Here is a 25225-nt window from a genome sequence, read left to right as displayed (position 1 = left end):
GGAACCTTGCTACACGTTATGAATCACGCTCTGAATGCCTGCATTAACTCCCTGAAATTACGAATAAAGCCTTTTCTTAAACCATTAAACCACTTCATTGCCGTCGATTCGAGGCTGGACGGGAACACCTTGCACATCTAACCATCGTTCTGGGAATAATGTGACATCATTTAAATATAGTGACTTACATGCTCCATCAGATCGTTTTTTCCATCATAAATGGTAAATGGAGGGTGGGTGAAACGCCTTGGCATTTCCGTATGCTTAATTTCGTATAAAAGGGTGAACATGTAGCTCTCCTTAACGCTTGGCTCATGGTGTCCAATGCGGCATTATAATGCCTATGCCTATCACGGGGGGATTCATGAGGATGCCCTATGGTTTCGTGAGATCTGTCCCTTGACCGATGTGAACTGCCACCTCGTGATGACTCTCCCCCTTTGTTATCGGGGTTGTCAGACGAGTCCTTCTAGTCCTTCCTATGGCATCGGCCTCTTAACTCAATCTCTAGGTCCTTAACTTGCTTTTGTAAATTCTCCAGCTCTCATTTTCGATTGCTACAATGAGATTGCTCAGGGATATAAGACACAGTTCGTTCCCTTTGCGAAGACCTTTCGTCTGAATCATGCCTAGTTTGATACCCTTCTTGCATGTGTTGTTGTTACTTTCTACGCTCCCTTTCCAACCTCCTACGACCCCTTAAGGAAGCCCTCAAATGATTTCCTTCAATAGAGCCTTCATCAGCATGCGGACCCTCCATAGTTTGACAATATCAAGCTAACTCAAAGCCTCTGGTTGAGTAGGATCCCCACAGATGGCGCCAATTGTGGTCCCCAAACCTATGAGAGCTATTGTCTTGGGCCAAGGATTTAGGCCCTCAATTTATTTATTAGTGGGTTTCCTAACAATCCTACGGGTATGGCTCTAAACCCCAACTAGATAGTCCAATTTGTATCTTTTCTATGAACTTTTGGACCTACACGCCTCACCCTCTAGTAGTTCTTCTTCTTCCTTCTTTACTCACACGCCTCACCCTCTAGTAGTTCTTCTTCTTCCTTCTTTACTCACACCCCTCTCTCTGTTTCCATTCTTTTCCTAATTTTTTCCTGTTATTCCAGTATTTTTCAACCAACCTCCCTTGTCTGCCTTCCCTTTCCTTATATAGTCTCTCTTTAGTGGGATACTAATTATAGTTTCACCAATTCTCATGCATCTCCACTTTTGCCAAAATCCCAAGAAACCATTATGTCTTTTAAGGATTCCTTTGAAACTTGTTCCAAACGCCAAATAATGTTCAGTAGTGAGTTCCCCAAAGGCACTAACAACTCTTGGCAACCAACTTTAGTTTAATCATTTCTTCATCGATTTCCCACCTCCTCAGCAATGGTAGTAGGCTGAGCACTATGGGATTCCCTCGAACGATAATTTCTATGTCCTAATACACGTGTTGTCGGGCTAGGCTCACTCCAACCGGGTTTGAGGTCCACTTCCATCTTATGGGTTGACTTTGGTTACTAAGGCCAATCTTGGGCCTTAGTTAAGTAGGCCAGTACTGATTTTCTTGACCTAAACACCCCCCCCACACACAGATATATATATATATATATTTATTTATTTATATATATTATAAGGTTGGTACTAGCATGTGCACAAATTCAAAACCAAGTAGAACTTGGTTTGCAGGTTCATTTCGTGCACATACAGTTGTGAGAATGAGAAATCACAACTTAGGTAGGGGATCAAGACACAAGTCTCTAGGTGATGACCCTACCGGTAATATCTTACACTTAGATCAAGGTTTTTACATTTTGGAGTTGTCACTTATTTATTCAAGGTTAAAAAGAGAAAAGAAATCTAGATATGTAAATGAAATACATACTTATTTTCATTAAGAGATTTCAAATTACATTGTATAGAATGAAAAACAAAAATTACAAGAAATTATTATTTATTTACAATGTAAAAAAGTTAAATGGATATAGTTCTTACTTACATTTGAAAATGTAAAATTACATTGGATAATTCACTAATTTGGAACCATTGCTCTAATATTGGAGCCTGGGTTATGAGATATGAAAGTGTTAGGCACCCACTTTGCCCCACTTAAGTTATTCTTTTAGGAGTTAATGGCCATATCATGTTATGTTAATTCAAATATTATTCAATCCTTATTACTTGATCCATAGTTTTAGAAACTGGATTGGGCCAAAACTAGATTTGCCTTCGATTCCTGATTTTTACTGGTTTTGGCTGGTTTTATTGGATTGGTACCCAATTCTCCGTTGAACTGGTCCAATTTTTAAAAATATGATTTGATCATCATGTGAACAAACAAAGAGCACATTAGCAAAAATATTTTTAACATTATAAAGTGAAAATCCCTTGTACTATAGTGAGTATTCTATTTTATTTCACCAACCAGGAACCACAACTTAACAAATGACTTATTGTAATTGATGGAGTGTAAAGTAGAACCTTGAGAAAACATAGTATTCTTTTATTTATTCTATGTGTTTAACTTTTTTTTTTTTTTTTTCCATTGTTGATGAAATTCTAGGCAATCTTTATTTCCTTATATATAGGGGAGTGTTTGGTGCAGTTGTTTAAACAACAGTTTACAATGTTTAAATACTAAAACACGTATTTTCACAACATTTTTTAATCTACACGTATTTCTATGACACTTCAATAACGATATTAGAAATCTATAACCAAATAATGTTTCAAACAAGAGGTTTTTCTTTTTCGGACTGCATTTTCCCCTCGTCAACTTCATGAACACTGGTCCCACTTCCTTTGTACTTGTACCACTTTGCACACATTATGAAGTAACCAAAGTTTACTACCACTATTGCAGCAATCAAGTAATAAAAGTAATCCAATCTTCCCTTGTTAAGATCTTGAGGCAACCATTGCCAAGTTGCAGCTCCAGAAGTAGTCCTGTGAACCACTGACACCAAGAAACTGCTCAAGTAATTGGACAAAGCAAAACCAACAAATAAGAAAGACCCACCAATGCTTCTCATGTTTTCTGGGAATTGCTTGTAATAGAATTCAACTCCAGCAATGACGGTAAATGCTTCAGAAAGTCCTACCAGTGATAGCTGTGGTACCAACCGCATACCAGAAAGAGAAGAAATTAAACCTCTTCTTGGGTCTATACCTACTGGATTATTGACAGCCAATGTTCTTCTTCTTTCTTCAACAACTGCTGACACAAGCATGGTGATTATAGCAAGAACCATGCCAACACCCATCTTTTCAGGACTGTGATGCCACCTTCTTTGCCTGTGAACCTTCTTAGTATTGGGACTATGATACGGTCATAGATCGGTATCCAGATAGTGAGGGCAAGCATGTTGAAAATAGTGTAGGAGGCAGCAGGGATGTCGAAATTGGTATTACCAAGGCGTCTATCAAATTGGAGGGCTTGGAATACTGCGTATGTTTGTTGTTGGACCAGGACAATACAGTATACACTGGCTGAGACCCATATGGGAATCACTCTCATCACGCATTTTACTTGTTCCACTTACAGCATACTGCAAAGTCTCCATGGAATGGCTGCTGATCCGTCAGATTTTAGTTGGTCTTCAGGGGTTCTTATTGCAGCTTTATCTAGAAACCTGAGAAAATCATTGCCTTGGTTGGTTATTGCTAGGGGTGTCCACGGGTCGGTTCGGGTCGGGTTTGTGCCCAACCCGAGACCGACCCGATAGAATCGGGTTGAGAAAATCCTGACCCGCCGCCGACCGGCGAGGGAGTCGGATCGGTGAGGTCGGTTTTGCGACGGAAACACGGTCGGTTCGGTCGGAACCATTCACGGTGAAAAACTGGCCAAAATGGTTGATTTCAGGCGAAAAAGGGCCAAATCCGGCGAAGATCTTACTGGATCTGGTGAGATCTCGCTAGATCCGGTGAAATTTCACTAGATTTGGACGAAATATCACTAGATCTACTCGATAAGTGGCCGAAATATGAAAATTTGAAGTCGGAATCTGGAAATTTGAGGCCGGAATCTGGAAATTAGACGTCGGAATCTGGAAAAAGTCACCGGATTCTGGAAAAACTTGCCGGATTCTGGAAATTTCTGCCGAAATCTGGAAATTTTTTGCCAGAAATTGTTAGTACATCGGTCGGATCGGTTTTTTCGGGTTTTAGGGAGGAAAACTGAGACCGATCCGCCGGAATCGGTTTCTGGAACAAATGACCCGCGGCCGACCGGTGACTTGATCGGGTCGGCCGGTTTTCCGGTCGGGTACGGTCGGAAACTTCGGGTGAGTCGGGTCGTCGGATTGGATGGACAGCCCTAGTTATTGCAGATTTCGCGGGCCATGTCAACTAAAGAAAAAAGGGTTAATGTGTAATTGGACTTTGTTGAGTGTGTCCTAAAGGTAGAATAGTCTTAATACACAAAACTTGGAAAATGTATAGATGTGTGATAAATAAAAATCTTACGTATGTTGTTCCACTTTATATTCCATCAATTATTGCTTACCAATATTACATGTCTTTGTATCTTTTTTTTCTTTCTTATTTTATTTTATTTGTTTGATATAAAGTAATCTAAATTTAAAATGGAAATAAACAAATTCGTATATGCACTTGGTAGAACATAAAGTGTAGCACTTTAGTGGTAATTATGATTTTCGTTACATGTATGATGCATGGTCTCACAATCAATTTTTAAGGTTCGAGACTAATAAAAAATGGCAAGAGGCATAGAGTTTTAAAGAGCCAAATTTACTTTAGTAGATGAGCAATTTCTGTTACCTGAACTGGTCCGTGTAAGGAAGCTTGGAGTTGATGGTACTTGTGGAAATATGGTTAAAAAGGGAGAGCCACGGTTGCTCTGGTAGTTTCAATTGCCTCTTCTTGACTGCGGCCACTATAACCTGCACCATGTTTGCCAAAGGACTGCCCTCGGGTTTTAGAATCACATAAATTCGTGTACCAACAAAGAAGAGTACACATGATAAGAGCATCAGGAAAGTAGGAATCGCCAACCCCCAGGCCCAGCTCACACTGGATTGCACGTATACAATGAATGTTAAAGATACCATCATGGCAAAAGTGAAGGTGAAGTAGTACCAATTGAAGAAGCTGCTGATTCCCATCTTTCCAGATTCAGTGTTGGAATTGAATTGGTCAGCACCAAAGGCCAAGTTACACGGTCTAATGCCACCAGCCCCTACAACAAGTAGTCCCAGGCTGCTTAATAGAAAAGCCATTTGCCATTGTGTTGGCCCAGGGCAATTCCCTATCTCTTTTGTTTAACAGTGGGGAGGATGCAGTTTTGCAATTGTTGCAGTTAGACACAGTACAAGCATTCCTTTTTAAGCAAAAAATAGAAAAGAAAAAAGATTAGAGATGCAAGGTATCAAATGGAAAAAGTAAATGATGAAAAGTTTACGGAAATTGATATTCTCTATTTGAAATGGTTCCTTTTTGAATGTTCAAATAGCGTTGAAAACACTATGAACGTTTAGACCTCCAAAATACAAATTACCAATTCAAGCTTTATATCAAACAATGTTTGTGCGGAAAATGATTATAAGCTTATACCAGAATTGATAAAAATCTAAATCAAATAAAATCACATCCACAGCAGAAATTAAATGGCAAAGATTAAGGGAAGAGAGATGCAAACACAAGGACAACACAACGATGTGTTATCGAAGAGGAAATCGAAACTCTCGGTGTAAAACCTTTCTGCTACCTTTTAAGTGATCAATAATCCACTAGAAAATGAAGTTGGGATACATGAACAGCAATAGACCCTCCAAGTTCAATATACCCAGGTACCTAAGCCCTCAAAACTTCTTGCTTCAATGAGGTTATGCCGAACATTTGTCTTTTCTAGCTTACTGGATTCCGCTATAATCCATAGCATGATAGCATCAACCAATAACTATTGGTCCTTTCTTAATTGGTTTCCAAAGCATCAAATAGCTTTCTCACAGATATGGGTATGGTGAGAAAATGATTTGGGTAAGAACCTCTCAAGGATATAACAATGGAGAGGATGAGAGTAGAGGAATTTGAAGAGTCTCTATGTGAAGATTGTGGATGAATCAATCTTGTTTTTCTCTAGGGTTTTTCTCTCAAAATTCTTTCTGGAATCTCTCTAAATTTCGTGGGTATAAGAGGTATTTATACTTAGGTGAGAAAGGAATGCGAAGAGTCAATTTTTTCCAAACAGGGTGGTCTGGCAGCTTGACTTTGCGACTTGACTGAGTCACGAGTTCAAGCCGCGAGATAACAGAACGGCCAGGCTGGACTTTTTGTCCTGTAGTGCTCCAGTTGGCGTGACTGTTCATCTTCTCGCACACTTCACTCGTGTGCTGCATTTGGCGGATTACCAGTCGCGAGTCACCCGTGAGTCCCAGTTGCGAATCTCTGCATCCTTGCACAATCTTGAGCATTTCTTCACACTCTCTTACTCACTACCCTTATATGATTCCCACCTAAATACAAAGTTACTAATTGCTAAATTTCAAGCAAATTTGGCACGAAATAAAGCCAATACAATGATTGATTAAATTCAACCTTACACTTTTCATGGTTCAAATTAGATATTATTAATTTAGAAGTGTATCCAGTGTCATGTTATTTGAAATTTTAGATAATATGATAGTTTGTACACTATTAGAACATGATGCTAAACTTAGTTTGGCATCAGTTTTGTTATTTATGTTTTCAATTTCTTACAGGAACATGCACACATGCTTATCCAAAACTATGTTTAAACTTCAAATGAAAGATTGTAAATTGTAGTGCAATAGCAGTACCGAAAAAGAGGCGACTGAGGCAAAACCCAACGTGTTGTAACGGCCAAAGTAAGTATCACAGAGAAAAGCTCCAAGTAAGGTAGCAAAGTTGGTGGTACCATTGAAGATGTTGATAAGAAGTGTGGCACTGATGCTCTTCATGTTGCAGTAGTGAAATAGACCAAGAGGTTTGTTGATGTGCCAAGGGTCCCTAGCTTCTCAAAAGTCTCATTGCCTGCATTATTGGCCATCAAATATAAGAAGAAGAAAAAAAAAATTAATGTTTTAGGATTATGCTCTTCCTCCCTTTCCCTTTTCTTTTCTTACCTATAACAAATGGCATGGCTTTAACTCCTCTGTAGTTTATCTGAGGCTCATCTGTTGTAACGGCCTTCTTGTTCTTCTCCATATCTCCCTGCGCTTCCCCTTTGCTGGTTTTGCTATATGTTTATTTGTTACACATAAAATGCTTACAATATATATATATATATATAGCTGAGAGGAAAGATATTGAAGTTTCACTATGCTATTCACTTGTTTAAGTTCCTCCCTCAACGGAGTCATTTCTTTCACCTTCAGTATTACTTGTCCGAAAATGAGAGTTTTGGATTTTTTACTGTATTTCAAAGCTGTCAATCTGGACCACAGAACTGTTATTAGTGCAGTGCAATGCAATAATTTGTTCTCCTTAAAAATTGAATTATTTTAAAATTATTATCCATTTTTGTTTTATTATTTTGAGTTTTTTTTTTTTTAAATAACTAAATCATGAAATCAATGAAGAATCAAATACCAAAAACAATGTTTATACATATCTATATTATATACTTCCTTCGTCTTAGTTTGTTTGTCTTTTATTTCATTTTGAGATATCTTAAAATATTGTCCTATTTCTAAAAATAAAAATCACAAATTTACTAATGTTCCTATTATTTCCACTGTGTCCAGGCCGACTTTCTTTTATAAAAATGAGTGTAGGAAAATAGAAATAGGTAAGTAAAATTAAGGCCACTCTAGTTGGGTGTTGTTTTGATTTGCTGATTTTATAACTCATAACTCTATTTTTATAACTCATAACTAAAAAATGGTGAGACTCATAGTTGAGAAGTCCGTTTAAATTTTCATAACTCTATTTTTAATTATATTTTTGTAATAAACTTACTGTTCATCCGCAATGGTAGTCTTTTTTGGTTTTATTATTATTATTTTTAAACAAAGCCCAGCCGCAATGTTGGACTTTTTTAGTTTATTATTATTATTATTATTATTTTTAAATAAAGCCCAGCCGCGATGTTGGACTTTTTTGGTTTTTTCATTACTATTATTATTTTTTGAAACAAAGCCCAGCCACAATGTTGGACTTTTTTGTTTTGCTTTTGTTTTTGCTTTTGCTTTTGTTTTTTTTGTTTTGTTTTGTTTTTGTTTTTGAAACAAAGTAACGCAAAACTAGGGGATGAGTGCCAAACGGGTGAGATTGGGGAAGTTGGAGTATTTTAAGTGATAAGTGATGAATGACGAAAATTGAGTAAGGAATGATGGGTGATAAGTGATAAAAAAAGAAAAAAAAATCCAAACAAGGCCTCAATAACCTCAATGACATCGCAAATCATACTGTGAGTTCACGTGTCAAGCAGTTGAAACTTATGCTATTTGATAGAGAATTTCACCTTTTAATATTGACCACTCTAATTGAAAACCATTTCATATGTGATAGAGAATTTCACCTTTTAATATTGGCCACTCTAATTGAAAACCATTTCATATGTTGTTAAGTTCAATTAGTAATCATAAATTTTATCAATAGAAGAAAACAAAATAAAAATTGCCCTTTCATACTCTATTGAAGTCATTTAAGTTCAAATTCAAATTCAAGTCCTTTTAAACGCCTTGTTGAGATAGTAGAAGTTTTAGGGTGTGTTTGAATATCGCTTATTTTGCTGAAAACTAAAAATTGAAAATATTGTAGAAAAATAATTTTTTAAATGTGTGAATAGTGCTGTGGGACCCATTTTTAATGAAAGTTTTGTTAAAAAAAAGGTTTGTAGGTCCTGTGAACAGTACACGGGACTCATTGAAAAAGTTGAAATGCGCTTCTTAAAAAAAAAAAGGGGAAAAACACAGACACAGATAAGCTGTATCCAAATGGGTATTTAATACTTACTTTTTACAAGTGTAGTTCTAAATAGAAATAGGTTTCAGCCTCTTTTTTTTTTAATGTGTAAAATAAGGGTGTAGTTAATTGGGGTTGCTGGCATTGCACATGACAAAGACACATTATAAAAAAAAATGTCAAATTATCAAAAAAGAAAAAAATAGCACTATAAATTGAACTTAATTTGCATGTTTTGGTTGTATCTGATTAGAAAATTTGGGAGGAAGAAAAGCTTTACTGTGACTTTTTAGCATGAATCCAACAGATAGAATAGGACTTCATAATTTTTTGGAATTGTAATTTTGCCATTGAATTATAGAAGTCCTCAACTACCAAAGATATTTCTTTTTATAGTGCAACAACTTTAGGCTTTCTGGTCCAGATAGACTGAGATGAGTGAAGCCCAATGCTCAACTCATAAATATCAAGAGGATGAAAGATCAAGATGAATAACTATTTCATCTAAATTATCCAAAAAAAAATCTCATCTATATTCTACGTGTTTGCAAAATAATAATAGAATAAAAATCAATAACAATCTCATCTATTAAATGTTAAAATCTATAGTATTTGTGAATTTCTAAATTTTAGAAAAACATGAGTTTCTAAATCAATTGGTTTTAACATCCAATTGACAAAAACTAGGTATACGGTGTTAGGAATATAGAAAACATATAATAAGGTGTAATTTGATCTTTATTTGATTATTTTTGTTAGCTAGAGGAATCCTATGTACTTTTCCTTTTAATGTATAGTATTTAACATTTTCCAAGAAGTTAAAACTAGGGGCCGGGTGTTCTAACCTCTATAACTATGTAATGTCCTCGCTCATTTAGCAATCTAGCTACGATCAATTAAATTTTAATATGTTATAATGCTACATCTCTTTCTAGATATATTTCAACATTTGTCATCTTTATTATGAGGGATTTCAAAATTCGCTCCAATATCAATGGTCTTGGTCTGTAATCGAATGCTATAAAAGATTTGTGCCCTCTCATCCTTCACCAATTGGCTGTTGGATGGATCGGTAAGGCACACAGTCCGACAAGTGATATTAGAGTCCGGACATAGGTTTGAGTCGTTGGAGCCGCATTGTGAGGGATTTCACAATTCGCTCCAATACCAATGAGCTTGGTCTACGATCGAATGCTATAAAAGATTTGTGCCCCCTCATCCTTCACCAATTGGCCATTGGATGGATTGGTAAGGCACACCGTTCGACATTTATGTACACATATTTCAAATGCCCACATGATTTTTTAAATTCTAATTCCTTAAAAAATCTCCCCATCATGCAAGTGATAATGATGCAGTAAATAGCGTGTGTTCATGGTCCAGCTTGGACAAAGCTTGAAGTTTAGTCTGGATAACGCTAATGCCATGAATGCAGCCATAATAATTAGAAACAAAGCTGCAAGCTTCCGTTGTTGACTATACAATTTTATAGGCCGATTAAGAAGTAGGAAAATCTTGTTACATGCTATTGCACACTTTGTACACAAATCCTTTGAAATCTTGTTTATTTATTTATTTTTCCAGTTAAAATTATGAAACCGTGTTTTTAAAATACGATTTCACAATTTTAACTAGAATTATGTTTTAAAACACTATTTTAAATGAATTGTATATGGAATGTGCAGTAGCAAGCGTGCATTAATTATTACTTTTTTTTTTAGAGAGTTTCAACCTATTTCGTTCGCTCCTGATGATAGCTCTTTGCAAGGTTGAATTTATTCAACCATGTGTTGACTTTATTCCATGCTAAATTTGCTTGTAATTTAGCAATTAGATACTCTGTATTTAGTTGAGAATTATAAGAGTTGTGTGTGAGAGAGTGTGAAGAATTCAAGTGTATATGCATTCAAAGAGCTTCTCGCGACTGGAACTCGCGAGTGACTCACTGTAACGACCCAAGGAAAAGCGCTAGTCACATCTGCACTGTATTTCAAAACGACTAGTCACAGTTGAAGTTCCTTGTAGTTGTTAATAAAGCTCAGATCTACCTAGTAAATGCCCTATGTGGGACTCATTATACACCTATATACATCACACAATCAATCAAATTGGGGTATCATAATCTCCCCTACTTAAATCTTTAACATTCTCGTTAGGGTCCACTTTGTGAGTAGTGTCTCTGAGCCCACACGTGATTACCGGACTGGCTCTGATACCATATGTAACGACTTAAGAAAAAATGCTAGTCACATCTACGTTATACCTTAAAAGGACCAGTCACTATTGAGAATCCTTGTAATTGTTAATAAAACCTAGATTTACCCAGTAAATACCCGATGTGGGACTCATCACACACCCACACACATATCACACAATCAATCAAATTGGTGAATCACACTCGCGACTTATGACTCGCCAAAAAGCCACACGTGTGAAGCATGCAGGAAGATGGAGGGTCACAATAGCTGGAGCACTACAGGACAAAAAATGATAGTCTAGCCAGTCAGTTATTTTGCAATTGAATCTTCCGACTCATCCCAGTTGCGAGTTAGTAGCCAGAACACTTTGTTTTGTAGAAAAATGACTTTTTACATTCCTCACGTACCCTACTATAAATACCTTTATACCCACGAAATGTAGAGAGTTCACAGAGAGAATTTTAAAAGAGAAACTCTAGAGAACAACAAGATTGACTCATCCATAATCTTATATCTTTGATTTTCAAATTCCTTTACTCTCACTCTTTCCATTGACATATCGTTGAGAGGTTTATTAGCCAAATCCTCATCTCACCATACTCATATCAGTGAGAATGTTATTTGGTACTTGGGAAGCAGTTCAGAGAGGATCAATTCATTTGGTTGATGCAATGGGTTTATTGCGGGATCCAGAAAGTTAGGAAAGATAGGGTTAGACTTAACCTTGTTGGAGTAAGAAGCTTGGAGGGCTTAGGTGCATTAGGTAGATTAGGCTTGGAGGGTCTATTGCTATTTGTGTATTTTAACTTTATTCTCTAGTGGATCATTTTACTGTTTGGCGGGCAGCGGAGAAGTTTTTTGCCAAGTTTTTCGGTTTCCTCTTTGATAACATGTGCCAGTGTTATCTTTATGTTTGCATCTCTCTAACCCTTACTCTTATATTTTAATTGCTGCTGTGTTGTGATTAATTACGGTTTAGAGTAGTTTGTTTATTTGTGCATTGCTTGTATATATCATTCTGCACATTTATTGTTTGAGTATAAGCTTATGTTTGTTAATTTAAAATTGGGAGTCTAAACATTCACTAGTGTTTTATACACCAAGTGAACTTTCACTTTTTATCATCAAATCAAGATATCAATCGGTTTTTGGTGTAAGCGGGGATTAAATCTCAAATCTCTTTTTCAACCATCAGGGACTTTAGCGGTTGAGCTAACTGGAACTCACGTGCATTAATTATTACTCTAAAAAGTGTGCTCTCACAGAAGTCTTGTTTGCATCAATATCTTAAAGAATTCACTTGGAACTATATGGATCGAAAGGAATGCGATTTTACTAATTGGCCACATGATGGTATTACGTAGGGACATCTGATGAAAACAGCAGTGATCCTAAAGGTTTGGAAATCAGCAAGAATCAAGCATCAATAATTAGAGAGAAGTATTTGGAATCTAGAATATCCAAAAGATTACGTTCCTTGATTAAAGATGATTTACCAATCAAGCACGAGTTCAATAGAAGAGCATTATTGTTGATATTTCAGTACGTTCTATAGTAATTCTCATTGAAGTCTATGGTGGCCCCAGATCGGCGGTAATTGCAAGAATGATGTCTATCTTTAGAAGAAGTCAGAACACAGAAGTTGGAAAGCAAGAAATCACTTCCTTAATTGATTCCTTTTATTTATTTCCCTCATTAGTATTTTAGTTGACTTAGAAGTCTTTAGTTATTTTGAATTTGAATTAGGATATTTAGATTGATTTCATCTCCATGTTTATCTTTATCATTATCATTAGTCCTGTTCTCCAAGTCTACAGTAGGGGGGCTTTCGTATAAAAGGGTGTGAGGGGGACAATGGGAAGAGGAGATTGTTTATATTATCCCTTTGAATATTATAATGAAACTTGTTGGTTTTCATCAAGGGTTGCTGGACTCTTCTATTCCCTTCTCTTCGTCTTGATCATGACTTGGCAAACTATAGATCAGAACACTCTTCTATTCCCTTCTCTTCGTCTTGATCATGACTTGACAAACTATAGATCAGAATAGAGTCGTACCCCTGATCCTTTGTTCACAATTCATTTTGATGCGTCTTTCTATGGTAGCTGCGAGGCAAGTGTACCTTGCCAAACCTCAATGATATTATGATACTCAGGCAATTGTTGTGATTGTAGTTGTTGTTGTTTTATCTTAGACTTTTAAGTAGAAAAATAGGAAAGATATGTATTTAGCATCCACAAAAGCTATATGCTAGACATAATAACTAAGTTGAAATAGTTGGAATTTAGGATTAGTGAAAGCCATCCACTCTCCACGCCAACAAGGTATTAAAATATCTATACAAGATAATTAAAAAAAAAAAAAGGAAAAGAAAAAACAAAATACAATGTTTAGTAGTCCACACTCCACACCAACAAGATATTAAAATATTTATATAAGATACCATGTTTAATACGATTTGGTTAACTTCATGCTTACATCCATGGATAACGCCAACACAACCATCAACAATATAGATTCCAACCACACTCAACCAAAAATCTTTCTTGCACTCACAACCACAAGCAAATTAAAAACATATAACAATAAAAAATTAGCCTAAATCCCATCACAGTCAAAACAAAATCTTGATCAAGACTGAAATAGTACCAAAATCCTACTACACCATATGACACTCTCTCACTTAAATAATAGATAAATTATCAATTCACACATGCAAGTATCTTTCAATCCAAAAAAAAAAAAATATCAAACCACTTTTTGAACCCCCCCCTTGAAAAAAAGTCTTTCGTTTCTNGTGTGTTTTGATTATGTTTTAATGTTTTTTTAGAAATGAATCGTTTGAGAAGCTGGCATCGATGAGCTTGATATCCAATATAACAGTGTACTTGACAACAAAATACAACTTGAGCGGTATATTTGTGGTTAATGTGGTTAACATATGGAGTGGTTCCTCCAACATTACATCACTAGCAGGTGCTTTTGTTGCTGATGCTTATCTAGGCAGGTTCCGTACCCTCCTCTTTGGCTCCATAGCGTCTCTTCTGGTAAAGTGACCTCGTCTTTTCTAATAGGAACGGGTATAAAATCACACAGTTTCATTTACTAGGATGATGAAGGGTGTAAAATGCAATGGGGACACTATACAAAATCTTAGTTTATATACATGCGTATCAATGCCAAACAGAATTTGCAACTAAAATATTCATTTTGTTTTCTGCATATACTTTCTCAAATGCCATACATTATATAAGTTCAATTAGTTCAATTAATAAACTATTTTTTTGAAAAATTGTCTTTGCTAAAATCAATATTTAATGTTTTAGTATAATGATAAAGAGTAATCTAGTACACATATGTTTTCTCTTTCTTATTATCTCTTTTGTAACCTAATATGAACTGATCTTTGATGCCAACCAAAAAAATCTTTATCCTAGTGAACTTGGATAGGTGGTGAAATCATCTCTTAACGTTAACAATTAGAAACTTAATATTAATTGTGAAATGCATGCATTTTATAAGGTTCTAAGACGCCTACTTATAATCATGGAAATCCAACTATTAACGCCAAGATTTGGACTATATATGATTGCATTTTATAGGGTATGGGGACTATGACCCTGACTGCAGCTATAAATCAGTTAAGACCCCCAACCTGCGATGGTCGACATCAATCCCACTGCCACATCCCCAAAGCTGGCAGCTGGCCTTTCTCTTCATAGCTCTTGCGTTTCTTTCGTTAGGTGCAGGCGGCATTAGGCCTTGCAACATAGCCTTTGGAGCTGATCAATTTGACATCAACACAAAGAAGGGAAGATCACAATTAGAAAGCTTCTTCAACTGGTGGTATTTCTCCTTCACCATTGCTCTAGTTGTGGCACTCACTGCTGTTGTCTACATTCAGACTAATTTCAGTTGGGTTTTAGGCTTTGCTATTCCTACTGCCTGCCTTGCTGTTTCCATCACTATTTTCTTGCTTGGCTGCCACTCTTATTTTTACAAGAACCCTCGAGGTAGCATCTTCACAGACATAGCCAAGGTGATCACAGCTGCCTGTAGGAAACATCATTTAACGGTTGGACCAGCCTCTCAGCACTCCTTTATGATCCATCTATAACAGGTTCGGAGTCACCAACATTAACAATGCTTACTCATACTGATAGGTTCATGTTCCTTGACAAGGCTGCTATGGTTGCTGACCCAACTGAACTTGACAATCAAGGCATTGCCAAGAATGGTTGGAGGCTTTGTAGCTTGCAACAAGTGGAACAATTGAAATGCTTAGTAGCAGTTCTGCCAGTATGGGTATCAGGAATAGGTTGTTTTATAGCCATGGACCAACAGAGCACATTTGGGATACTTCAAGCAATGCAAATGGACAGAGCCATTGGATCCCATTTCATGATCCCTCCAGGTTGGATGAACATCACATCCATGATTGCACTTTCTATATGGATTTTCATTTATGAACAAGTTTACATCCCTCAAGCAAGGAAAATAACAAGAAGGGATACGAGATTGACCATGCAACAAAGAATAAGCACTGGCATTTTGTGTCGATTCTGTGCATGTTGGTCGCTGGGATTGTTGAAAAGAAGCGCCGTGACTCAGCTTTGAAACATGGTTCATTCACTTCACCCACAAGTTTTGCATTGCTATTGCCACAGTATGTTTTATCAGGTATGACAGAAGCTTTCGCTGCAGTTGCTATAATGGAGTTCCTTACCAAGCAAATGCCAGAGAGCATGAGAACTACTGCTGGAGCTGTCTTCTTTCTTAGCTTATCCATTGCGAGCTATATAGGCGCTCTTATTGTCAATATCATCCATAAAGCAACCACAAAAACAGACCAATTGTCATGGTTGGGTGGTCAAGACCTCAACAAGAATAGGCTTGATTACTACTATTACATCGTTGCTGCCCTGGAAGTTCTGAATTTTGTTTACTTCAATTTCTTTGCTAGCCATTTTGTCTTAAGCAGCAGTGCTGGTTGTGAGAAGAGACAATTAGAAAACTCGATAGCCTGCCACCCAAGAACTCTGTCTGAATGTGAACCAAATGAAGAAGAAAAGGGCTTAGAGATGCATAACAATCACTAACCCGAAACATAACTCCACAATTCCCATGTAGACTTTTATTCACTTGCTGAACAACATTTTACAGTCGTGTTTTTTAGTTGGAATTAAACATTTTCTTTGCTCTCTTCTCAAATTCTTTGTGTTCTACATATTATACTCCTTGCCTATTGTATAAAGCAGTTTAGAAAATGTCTAATGTCATATATTGAGCTTCTACTACTTTTTTATATTTTAATTTGGTTTGGGTTTTCTAGATCAGGGAAGAAAGTATATTACCTATTAAAAAAGTCAATTAGTTTTTTTTTTTGTCCGTAATATTGGGAATGATTTGATAGTTTTCGCTCAATTAATAAACCTTCACAGGGAAAGGAAAAAACTTTTAAGTGGTGTTTGGTACGGGAGAATCCACATTACTCTTAATATCTAGATTACTATAATGTGGCATTTGATAAAGGAAATCTACATTACTCTTGACATCCAGATTTCTAGGAACGTGATTCCTTACAATCTGGATGTCTAGGAATATAGTTATTCCTATGTTTGGCTTTATTGGAAATCTCTTAAGATTCCTAAAAATGTGAGATGATAATGTTTAGTTTATTCCTAAGAATCTTAAATGAATTATTTATTTTTCTCATTCTATATTTGAATGTTTGGTTTAATATTTTATCTTAATTGCTTAAATGATAAGGAAAAATGGTTAAAATTGTCAATTTATAAAAAATACAATTTCTTTTAATCTGGATACCCACCTATTTTAAAGAAAATCCACATTTCTACTGAAAGAGGTTTAAAGGAGGAATCTAGATTCCCTTGATATCTGATTCCCTAGCGTGATTTGCAACCAAACATAAGAATCTTTAAACATTTGTAGAAATCCTAAAACATTACCATGTACCAAATGCCATATAAATGTGATGTCTTGCAATCTGGCTGCTTAGGAATGTAATTATTTCTATGTTTGGTTTAACTGAGAATCTAATAAGATTCTTAGGAATGTAAAATTATAATGTTTGGTTTATTCCTAAAAATCTTAAATGAATTATTTATTTTTCCCATACTATCCTTAGTTTTTTTTTTTTTTTTTTTTAATCTTCCTCCAAATAAATATTTACAAACAAAATGTAAACTATAATTTATGACAAATTTATTAAAACTATAGTCTAACATTTCAAAATGACAAGTACAATTCAAAAATGATTATTTAAATTCTTATTCTTTATGGAAAATCTTGTAATAAAAATAAATAATTTATTTTACTTTAGCATCTAACCAATCCCAAATAGGAGATATAAAAAGGGGAAAAATTAATTCTTAACAATAATTTTAAAAAGAGCTTAATTCATAACAAAACAATTTGCCAATGTATAGGTCTATAAGTTATTGATGATTTGTTTTATGTTTTATCTTCATTGCTTAAACAATAAGGAAAAATAGTTAAAATTGTTAATTTATAAAAAAAAAAAAATACAATTCCTTTAAGCTTGAGAATCTAGATACCCTCCTGTTTTAGAGAGAATCCACATTCTTACAAAAAGGGAGTTGACGGAGAATTCAGATATTCTTGGCATCTGATTCTCTGGTGTGATTTGCAACCAAATATAAGAATCTTTAAACATTCTTAAGAATCCTAAAACATTACCTCGTACCAAATGCCACATTAGAAGAATATATAATTATCTTTTTTGGGGGTGGGGTGGCGGGTGGTTGAGGAAAGCATATCCAGTTGATCAATATTAGTTGGACCAACTAGCTAGGGTCGGCTCTAAGCTTAGGCCTAAGGCTCCTATTACAAAAAGACTCCACCCACTTTATAAATAAATAAAATAATCCTATTGGAGCACTAACATCAGGGATACGAAAATAATTTATTTTACATTTTCAAACATCATTTTATTTATTTTACCATCTTATTTTACAATTTATTCAATATTTCAGTTTTTGTTTTTACATTCAACTCATTAAAATAATATAAACTAATACATTAAATTATAATATAAATAGAGAGAGAGAGAGAGAGAGAGAGAGATAAAAATAAAATAAAATATAAAATATAGTATTTTAGTTTACAAACTCATGAACAGTAAGTTCTAAATATAAAGACTTACTGTTTATAGATTGTAAAAAATTTAATTATACAACTCCAGATGAAGCTCTTTTTTAGATGGTCAATGGGTATTTTAGCAATTGTGAGGTTTTCCACCGTCAATGCTCTTATAAAACCATCCAAAATTTTATGATAATAATTGATTTTTTTTTTTTAAAGGGTGGGTTCCATGCAATCATCATAAAAAAAGGGTGGGTTCCTATAGATTTTCTAAAAAATAAACCAAACATGTGAATTTCACATACGGATAAATCTACATTTACATTTTTGGACATTCAAGTTCTCAAGCATCACATTTGAGCTGTTTTTTTCTTAATATATATATTTTAAAATATTTGGCAAAATAGCATCATTTAAAACTTATTCAGGAAAATAGCTTCTCTTGGAACTTATCTTTTCAAGAGGTGAGTCTCATGTTTTGAGTCACACTCATCTAATTGAGAGACGAGGTCCTTGATTGTTTTAAGTAAAGCCTTGTTTTATGCATAGACTCCGGATCCAAAGTTTTACAATGCCGATTAAGCCATTCAACTTTCCAATTAACCCATAGGTTGAATCTCCCAACTTCCCAATTGCATTCCAAAGTGCCAATTAGTTTCCATATTTGTTGAGAACAACGTGGACCAAATTTTGAAAAAATGACAACATAAGCTTTAACCGTGAGCACAAACTTGTCTAGAATAAAAGGAAAAGGTTGCTGTGGAAAGAAGAATTCGAAACATGCTTGGTTCAACCGATATCAAGACTATAGTTTGATCGATTGAGATGCGAATTCTGCAAATTTTAATTTCGGCCCAATAGTCCATAAGCCTATTAAGTGATTAGGGTTTCAGATCTATTTCACATCATATTTAAAGGAAACCCTAAGGCACGTTTTGTGAAGACTTTGGAAATGCTCTTGTAAAATCTAAAAGGTTCTGTGTCTTCTCATTTCAAAGTCATTACTAGAAATCATTCTCATACCATTAGAATCGGTAGATTTGAAGTTGTTGCAACAAGATCATACACAGCTAGTGATTTAAACCTTCAAGGGTGGTCTTGGAGTCACAAACTAGAGTGTTTGTGTTGCTAAACCTTAAAGTGGGATCTCAATATCACAAGCATGGGAGTTTGTATTCAGCAAATCCGAGATAGAAGAGTTCGTGGAGTCGGAGCTGCATGTGGTACTGTTAGTAAGTTCTACTTAAGGTACCTTTAGATTTAGGGTTTAAATCTATTGTAAACTTTCATTCTACCATAGTGGATTTATTTATCTTGAAGATAGTTAGGTTAAATACTCCTTAGGTTTTTACCTTGAAACTGTTGGTTTTATTGGTTCTCCTAAGTAATTATATTGTTGTGTTATTCACTTTTTTGTTGTGCATGATACGATTTATTACTATTTAACCTACATCTGATAATTAACCTAAATAACTGACTAATTTATTAGATTAAACAATTTGTTTTTAAGGGGTCTAAACAAACAAATAGATCCCATCAATTAAATGTAAAAATCTATAGTATTTGTGAATTTCCAAATTTTAGAAAAACATGAGTTTATATATCAATTGGTTATTACGTCCAATTGACAAAAATTAGGTATACAATGTTAGGAATATAGAAAACATATAATAAGGTGTAATTTGATCTTTATTTGATTATTTTTGTTAGATAGAGGAGTCCTATGTACTTTTCCTTTTTATGTATAGTATCTAATATTTTCCAAGAAGTTAAAACTAGGGGTGTTCTAACCTCTATAACTATGTATAATGTAATGTCCTCACTCATTTGGCAGTCTAGCAATACGATCAATTATATTTTAATATGTTATAATGCTGCGCCGCTTTCTAGATATATTTCAACATTTGTCATTTTTATGTACACATATTTTTTTTTGAGAAATTATGTACACATATTTCAAATGCCCACATGATTTTTAAAATTCTAATTCCTTAAAAAAAAAAATGTCCCCATCATGCAATAGTTAAGTGATAATGATGCAATAAATAGCGTAAGTTCGTGGTCCAGCTTGGACGAAACTTGAAGTTTAGTCTAGATAACGCTAATTCCATGAATGCAGGCATAATTATAATTAGAAACAAAGCTGCATGCTTCCATGGTTGACTATACAATTTTATAGGTCAATTAAAAAGTAGGGAAACTTTACAAAACAATTTATTATAGGTAAAATCTAGGTAAAAATGTGAGTCAAAGACTTTTATTTATTTATTTATTTTTTTTTTATGAGCTGACCCCCTCAAGGAAATTGATTGGCCCCCCCATGACATGGCCCCACCGTCCATGTCCCTTTCAAACCTCATATTGCTTTTCCAAACACGTAGCCACTAACAAATTAACTTCTTCCTTTATGTTTTTGTTAACATGTATAGTGTTGTGGGCTTTAGGCCCAACTAGATTACTTGTATAGTACACATTCTTGTACTATATTTTTATTTGTATTGCACTCATATGCCTCCTATATAAAGGCACTCGTATATATTCTTTCACTAAGAAATATGATATAGTTATTCAGTATTTCTAACATGGTATCAGAGCTACTGCTCTAATTTTCTTATGTCTTGCAGTCTTGTTTTGTTGGTATTTTCCGCTGCCTCAACTTTTATAGTTAGTAAACCCTTTCAGTTTCCTCTCTTGATTGCCCTGCCGCCATTAAAGGTCTTTAGGGTTGAATCTCCACCACTAGAAGCTACTCCTCCACCGCCAAAACCATTGCCATCATCAGATCTGTCACCTTTGACCTCTGACCTCCGATTAGGACATAAGACATATCACCGTGTAGATTTTTAATCCCTCTACACAAAGACGCTGAAAAATTCCTCATCTGACCATCCACGCCCCGCCACGTGCTGGTAAAGTTTTCAGCGAAATCTTCCACACGCCTCACTCGCCATTAGTATTGCTCCGATCTGTCGCCGTCACCGTTGTCGGAATCTTCGTTCTCCGACCTACATAGTCGGAAAAGAATCAGCCACATCGGAAGTCTCACACGCCGCCTTAATTTCTCTGCAACATCAACTACATGCCACACGCACTACACGCGCTGCCCTGTTACCCACTGACATCACTTGCTAACGTCATCTACCACGTCAGCCCTAGTTGCTTGCCTGCTGACGTCATTGTCCAATCATCACCCAGTCAGCGCTTACAACATCTTGCTTACATCAGCCTCTGTTGACTTTGACTGTTGACTTTGACTAACGGTTGACTTTGACCGTTGACTTCTCTCCTAGGGGTTGACTTTTTGCAGTTCAGGTGCTCCCTACCAAGTTTTTCTCGTAGATTTCATTTTTGCAGTCCGTTTTTGCATATTTTGCTTCTAAATGAAGAATAAGGACAAATCTTCTTCCTTTTGCAATAATCATCGCTAACAATCCAACAAACGTTTTTGCTATTTTTGCAAATGTTTTGGCCATAATATTGAGACTTTTTATCAATGCAACAAATCAGCTATTTCAATTTTTGTTTCTACTGTTGCTAACACTGAGAATGTCCAGCCAATGGCTTCCATCTCTGCACAATCTAAGTCTTCATAGATGACCTTAAAAATATCATCGCCAATGTTATTCGTATGGTTGGTAATGCATCTTATTCCTATTCTCTCTCAGCTTTATCTGGTATGTCTCCTTCCTCTTGGCTTATAGATTCCGCTTGTTGCAATCACATGACACTTTACTCGTCCTTATTTTCTGAACTCAAACCTGCACCACACCCTTTTAATATTCACACAGCAAATGGTTCCATTATGTCTGGCCATAATATAGGTTCTGTTTCGACCTCCAACCTCTCGGTTCCTGGGGTCTTTAATTTTCCTGACCTTTCTTACAATTTATTTTCTATGGGACAATTAGCTGAGTTGGGTTATCGCATTATTTTTTATTATTCTAGGTGTATTGTGCAGGATCTAAGGACGGGACAAGAGCTTGGGACTAGTCCTAGAGTTGGGCGTATGTTTCCCGTGGACAACCTTCGTCTTCCACTTGTTGCTCTTGTTTTTATTGTTGCAGCTACTACAGTTTCTTCAATTCCTTCCCTTGCACTTTGGCATGCCTGTCTTGGTCACACATCTTTCTCTCAGGTACAACAATTGACTTTTAGAGATTTGTTAGGTTCAGTGTCTACATAAAATTTTGATTGTGTTTCATGTCAGTTAGGAAAACAACCAGCTTTGCCTTTCAATACTAGTGAATCAATATCCACTGATATCTTTGACCTTATTCATTCTGATGTTTGGGGACCGTCTTCTGTCTCTAGTATTGGTAGGTCTCGATATTTTGTTGTCTTTGTTGATGATTACTCTCGCTATAGCTGGATTTTTAATATGAAACATCGTTTTGAATTATTGGAAGTATATTTTAATTTTGTAAAAATGGTTGAAACACAGTTTTCCAGGGGCATCAAAATTTTTCGATCTGATAATGCTCTTGAATACACTCAATATGCTTTCCAAGCTGTTTTGCATTCCTGTGGCACAGTTCATCAACTAACTTGTCTGGGTACCTCTCAGCAAAATGGTAGAACTGAACGAAAACTTCGTCATATTCTTGACACTGTTCGTGCTCTCCTTCTCTCTGCCAAAGTTCTTGCTCCTTTTTGGGGTGAAGCTGCTGTTCATACTATTAATTGCATTCCGAGTCCTGTTATCCAAAATCAAACTCCATATGAGGGCCTTTTTGGGTCACCTCTAGACTATCATTAGCTTCGTTCCTTCGGTTCTACTTGTTTCGTTCTTCTTCAGCCACATGAGCATAACAAACTTGAGCCTCGATCAAGGCTTTGTTGTTTTCTCAGTTATGGCGAAACTCAAAAGGGGTATCGGTATTATGATCTTGTCTCTCATCGTCTTCGTATCTCTCGCAATGTTGTCTTTTGGGAACATCGCCTCTTTGTCGAGCTCTCTCACTTCCGTGCCTCCCTGTCTTCCTCATCTGTCTTAGATCTTTTTCCAGATGAGGCACATATTCCTTCTGTAGTTACTCCTGATCCTTCTATAGTTGCTCCTGATTCTCTTATAGACTTCTCTGTCCAGCCACCAGATATCACTGATCCCTTTCTTAGTTCACCCTTTAATGAATAGGTTGAAGACGAGCTACCCAACCCTAACCCTGAGCTTGGGTTCCCTGCTCGTACTCCTCCTGAAGATCTTGCACAAGAAATTCCACCTCGTCATTTAACTTGAGTAAGATCTATTCCTGCACCTTTACTTGACTATTATTGTTACACTACCCTTGCTACACTACACAAGCCTCACACCTATTATGAGGCTTCCACTGACCCTTTATGGCAGATTGCAATGAAAGAGGAACTTGATGCATTATTTAAAAACCATACTTGGGATTTGGTGATACTCCACCCTGGGAAATCTGTGGTTGGTTGTAAGTGGATCTACAAGATTAAGACTCACTTTGATGGGTCCATTGAGCGCTACAAAGCTCGTTTTGTTACAAAAGGTTTTACATAGGAGTATGGGATTGATTATGAAGAGACCTTTACTCCAGTTGCTCGTATCTCATCTGTTCGTGCCCTCTTAGCTATTGCTGCTGCCAGTAAATGGGACCTTTTTCAGATGGATGTCAAAAATGCATTCCTTAATGGGGATTTAAGTGAAGAAGTGTATATGCAACCTCCTCTTGGTCTCTCTATTGACTCAAACAAGATTTGTCACCTTTGACGTGCACTTTATGGCCTTAAACAAGCTCCACGAGCTTGGTTTGCTAAATTTAGCTCTACCATCTCTCGTTTGGGTTACATGGCCAGTCATTATGATTCTGCCATATTTCTTCGTCGCACTGACAAAGGCACTATTTTACTTCTCCTATATGTGGATGATATGATTATAACTGGTGATGACCTTAGTGGCATTCAAGAACTCAAGGACTTTCTCAGTCAGCAGTTTGAGATGAAAGATCTTGGACATCTCAGCTACTTCTTGGGTCTTGAAATCACTCATTCTACAAATGAACTTTATATTACTCAAGTCATGTATGGCTCTGAACTCTTGTCTCGAGCTGGACTCATTGATAGCAAGACTATTGACACTCATTGATAGCAAGACTATTGACACTCATTGATAGCAAGACTATTTTCTAATCCCTTTCTTTACAAACACTTGGTTGATAGCCTAGTTTATCTCACTGTCACTCGTCTGGACATTTCCTATATTGTTCACTAGGTGAGCTAATATCTATCTGCTCCACGATCGACTCACTATGCTGTTGTTTTACGCATTCTTCGATACCTAAACGACACTCTCTTCTGTGGTCTTTTCTACTCTGCGCAGTCTCCTCTTATTTTTCATGCATTTTCTGATGTTGATTGGGCAGGAGATTCCACTGATCGCAGGTCCACCACTAGTTATTGCTTTCTTCTTGGTTCTTCTCTGATTTCTTAGCGAAGCAAGAAACAAAAGCATGTGGCTTACTCTAATACTGAAACAGAATATCGTGCCCTTGCTGATACCACATCTGAGCTCCTTTGGCTACGATGGCTTCTCAAAGACTTAGGTGTGTCTACATCCTCTGCTACTCCTCTTTATTGTGACAACCAGAGTGCCATTCATATTGCTTACAATAATGTCTTCCATGAACAGAGTAAACACATCGAGATCGATTGCCATTTTATCCGTTATCATCTTGTCCATAGTGCTCTCAAGCTGATCTCAGTCTCATCTAAAGATCAATTTGCAGATATCTTCACCAAGTCACATCTTAAGGGACACTTTCGTACTTTGGTTCACAACCTCAAGTTGGTCTCACATCCACCTTGAGTTTGAGGGGAGCTGTTAACATATATAGTGTTGTGGGCTTTAGGCCCAACTAGATTACTTGTACAGCACACATTCTTGTACTACACTCTTACTTGTACTGCACTCATATGCCTTCTATATAAAGGCACTCATGTATATTCTTTCACTGAGAAATATAATACAATTATTCAATATTTCTAACAGTTTTTATATATTATTT

The 25225-nt window shown here is 36.1% G+C and overlaps 2 protein-coding genes across 2 annotated transcripts; one reads left to right on the top strand and one right to left on the bottom strand.

Moving 5' to 3' along the window:
• Positions 1 to 2587: 2587 nt before the first annotated feature.
• Positions 2588 to 7289, bottom strand: LOC112017630 (protein NRT1/ PTR FAMILY 2.11). The gene is given in 7 exon segments (XM_065764034.1): positions 2588 to 3262; positions 3265 to 3626; positions 4774 to 5332; position 6451; positions 6792 to 6937; positions 6940 to 7005; positions 7098 to 7289. Coding segments are annotated over 7 exon segments (1755 nt in total). The 5' UTR covers positions 7180 to 7289; the 3' UTR covers positions 2588 to 2723.
• A 4403-nt stretch (positions 7290 to 11692) lies between these two features.
• LOC136063521 (protein NRT1/ PTR FAMILY 2.8-like) lies at positions 11693 to 16271 on the top strand. The gene is given in 7 exon segments (XM_065764026.1): positions 11693 to 11774; positions 12443 to 12620; positions 13909 to 14125; positions 14681 to 14762; positions 14765 to 15172; positions 15175 to 15627; positions 15630 to 16271. Coding segments are annotated over 7 exon segments (1968 nt in total). The 3' UTR covers positions 16178 to 16271.
• Positions 16272 to 25225: the final 8954 nt, after the last annotated feature.

The sequence above is a fragment of the Quercus suber genome, unplaced genomic scaffold, assembly GCF_002906115.3.
Source record: "Quercus suber isolate HL8 unplaced genomic scaffold, Cork oak 2.0 scaffold_538, whole genome shotgun sequence".
Classification (NCBI taxonomy): Eukaryota; Viridiplantae; Streptophyta; class Magnoliopsida; order Fagales; family Fagaceae; genus Quercus; species Quercus suber.
Note: the sequence above shows the minus strand (reverse complement) of the source record. Positions and strands in the feature narration are given on the sequence as shown.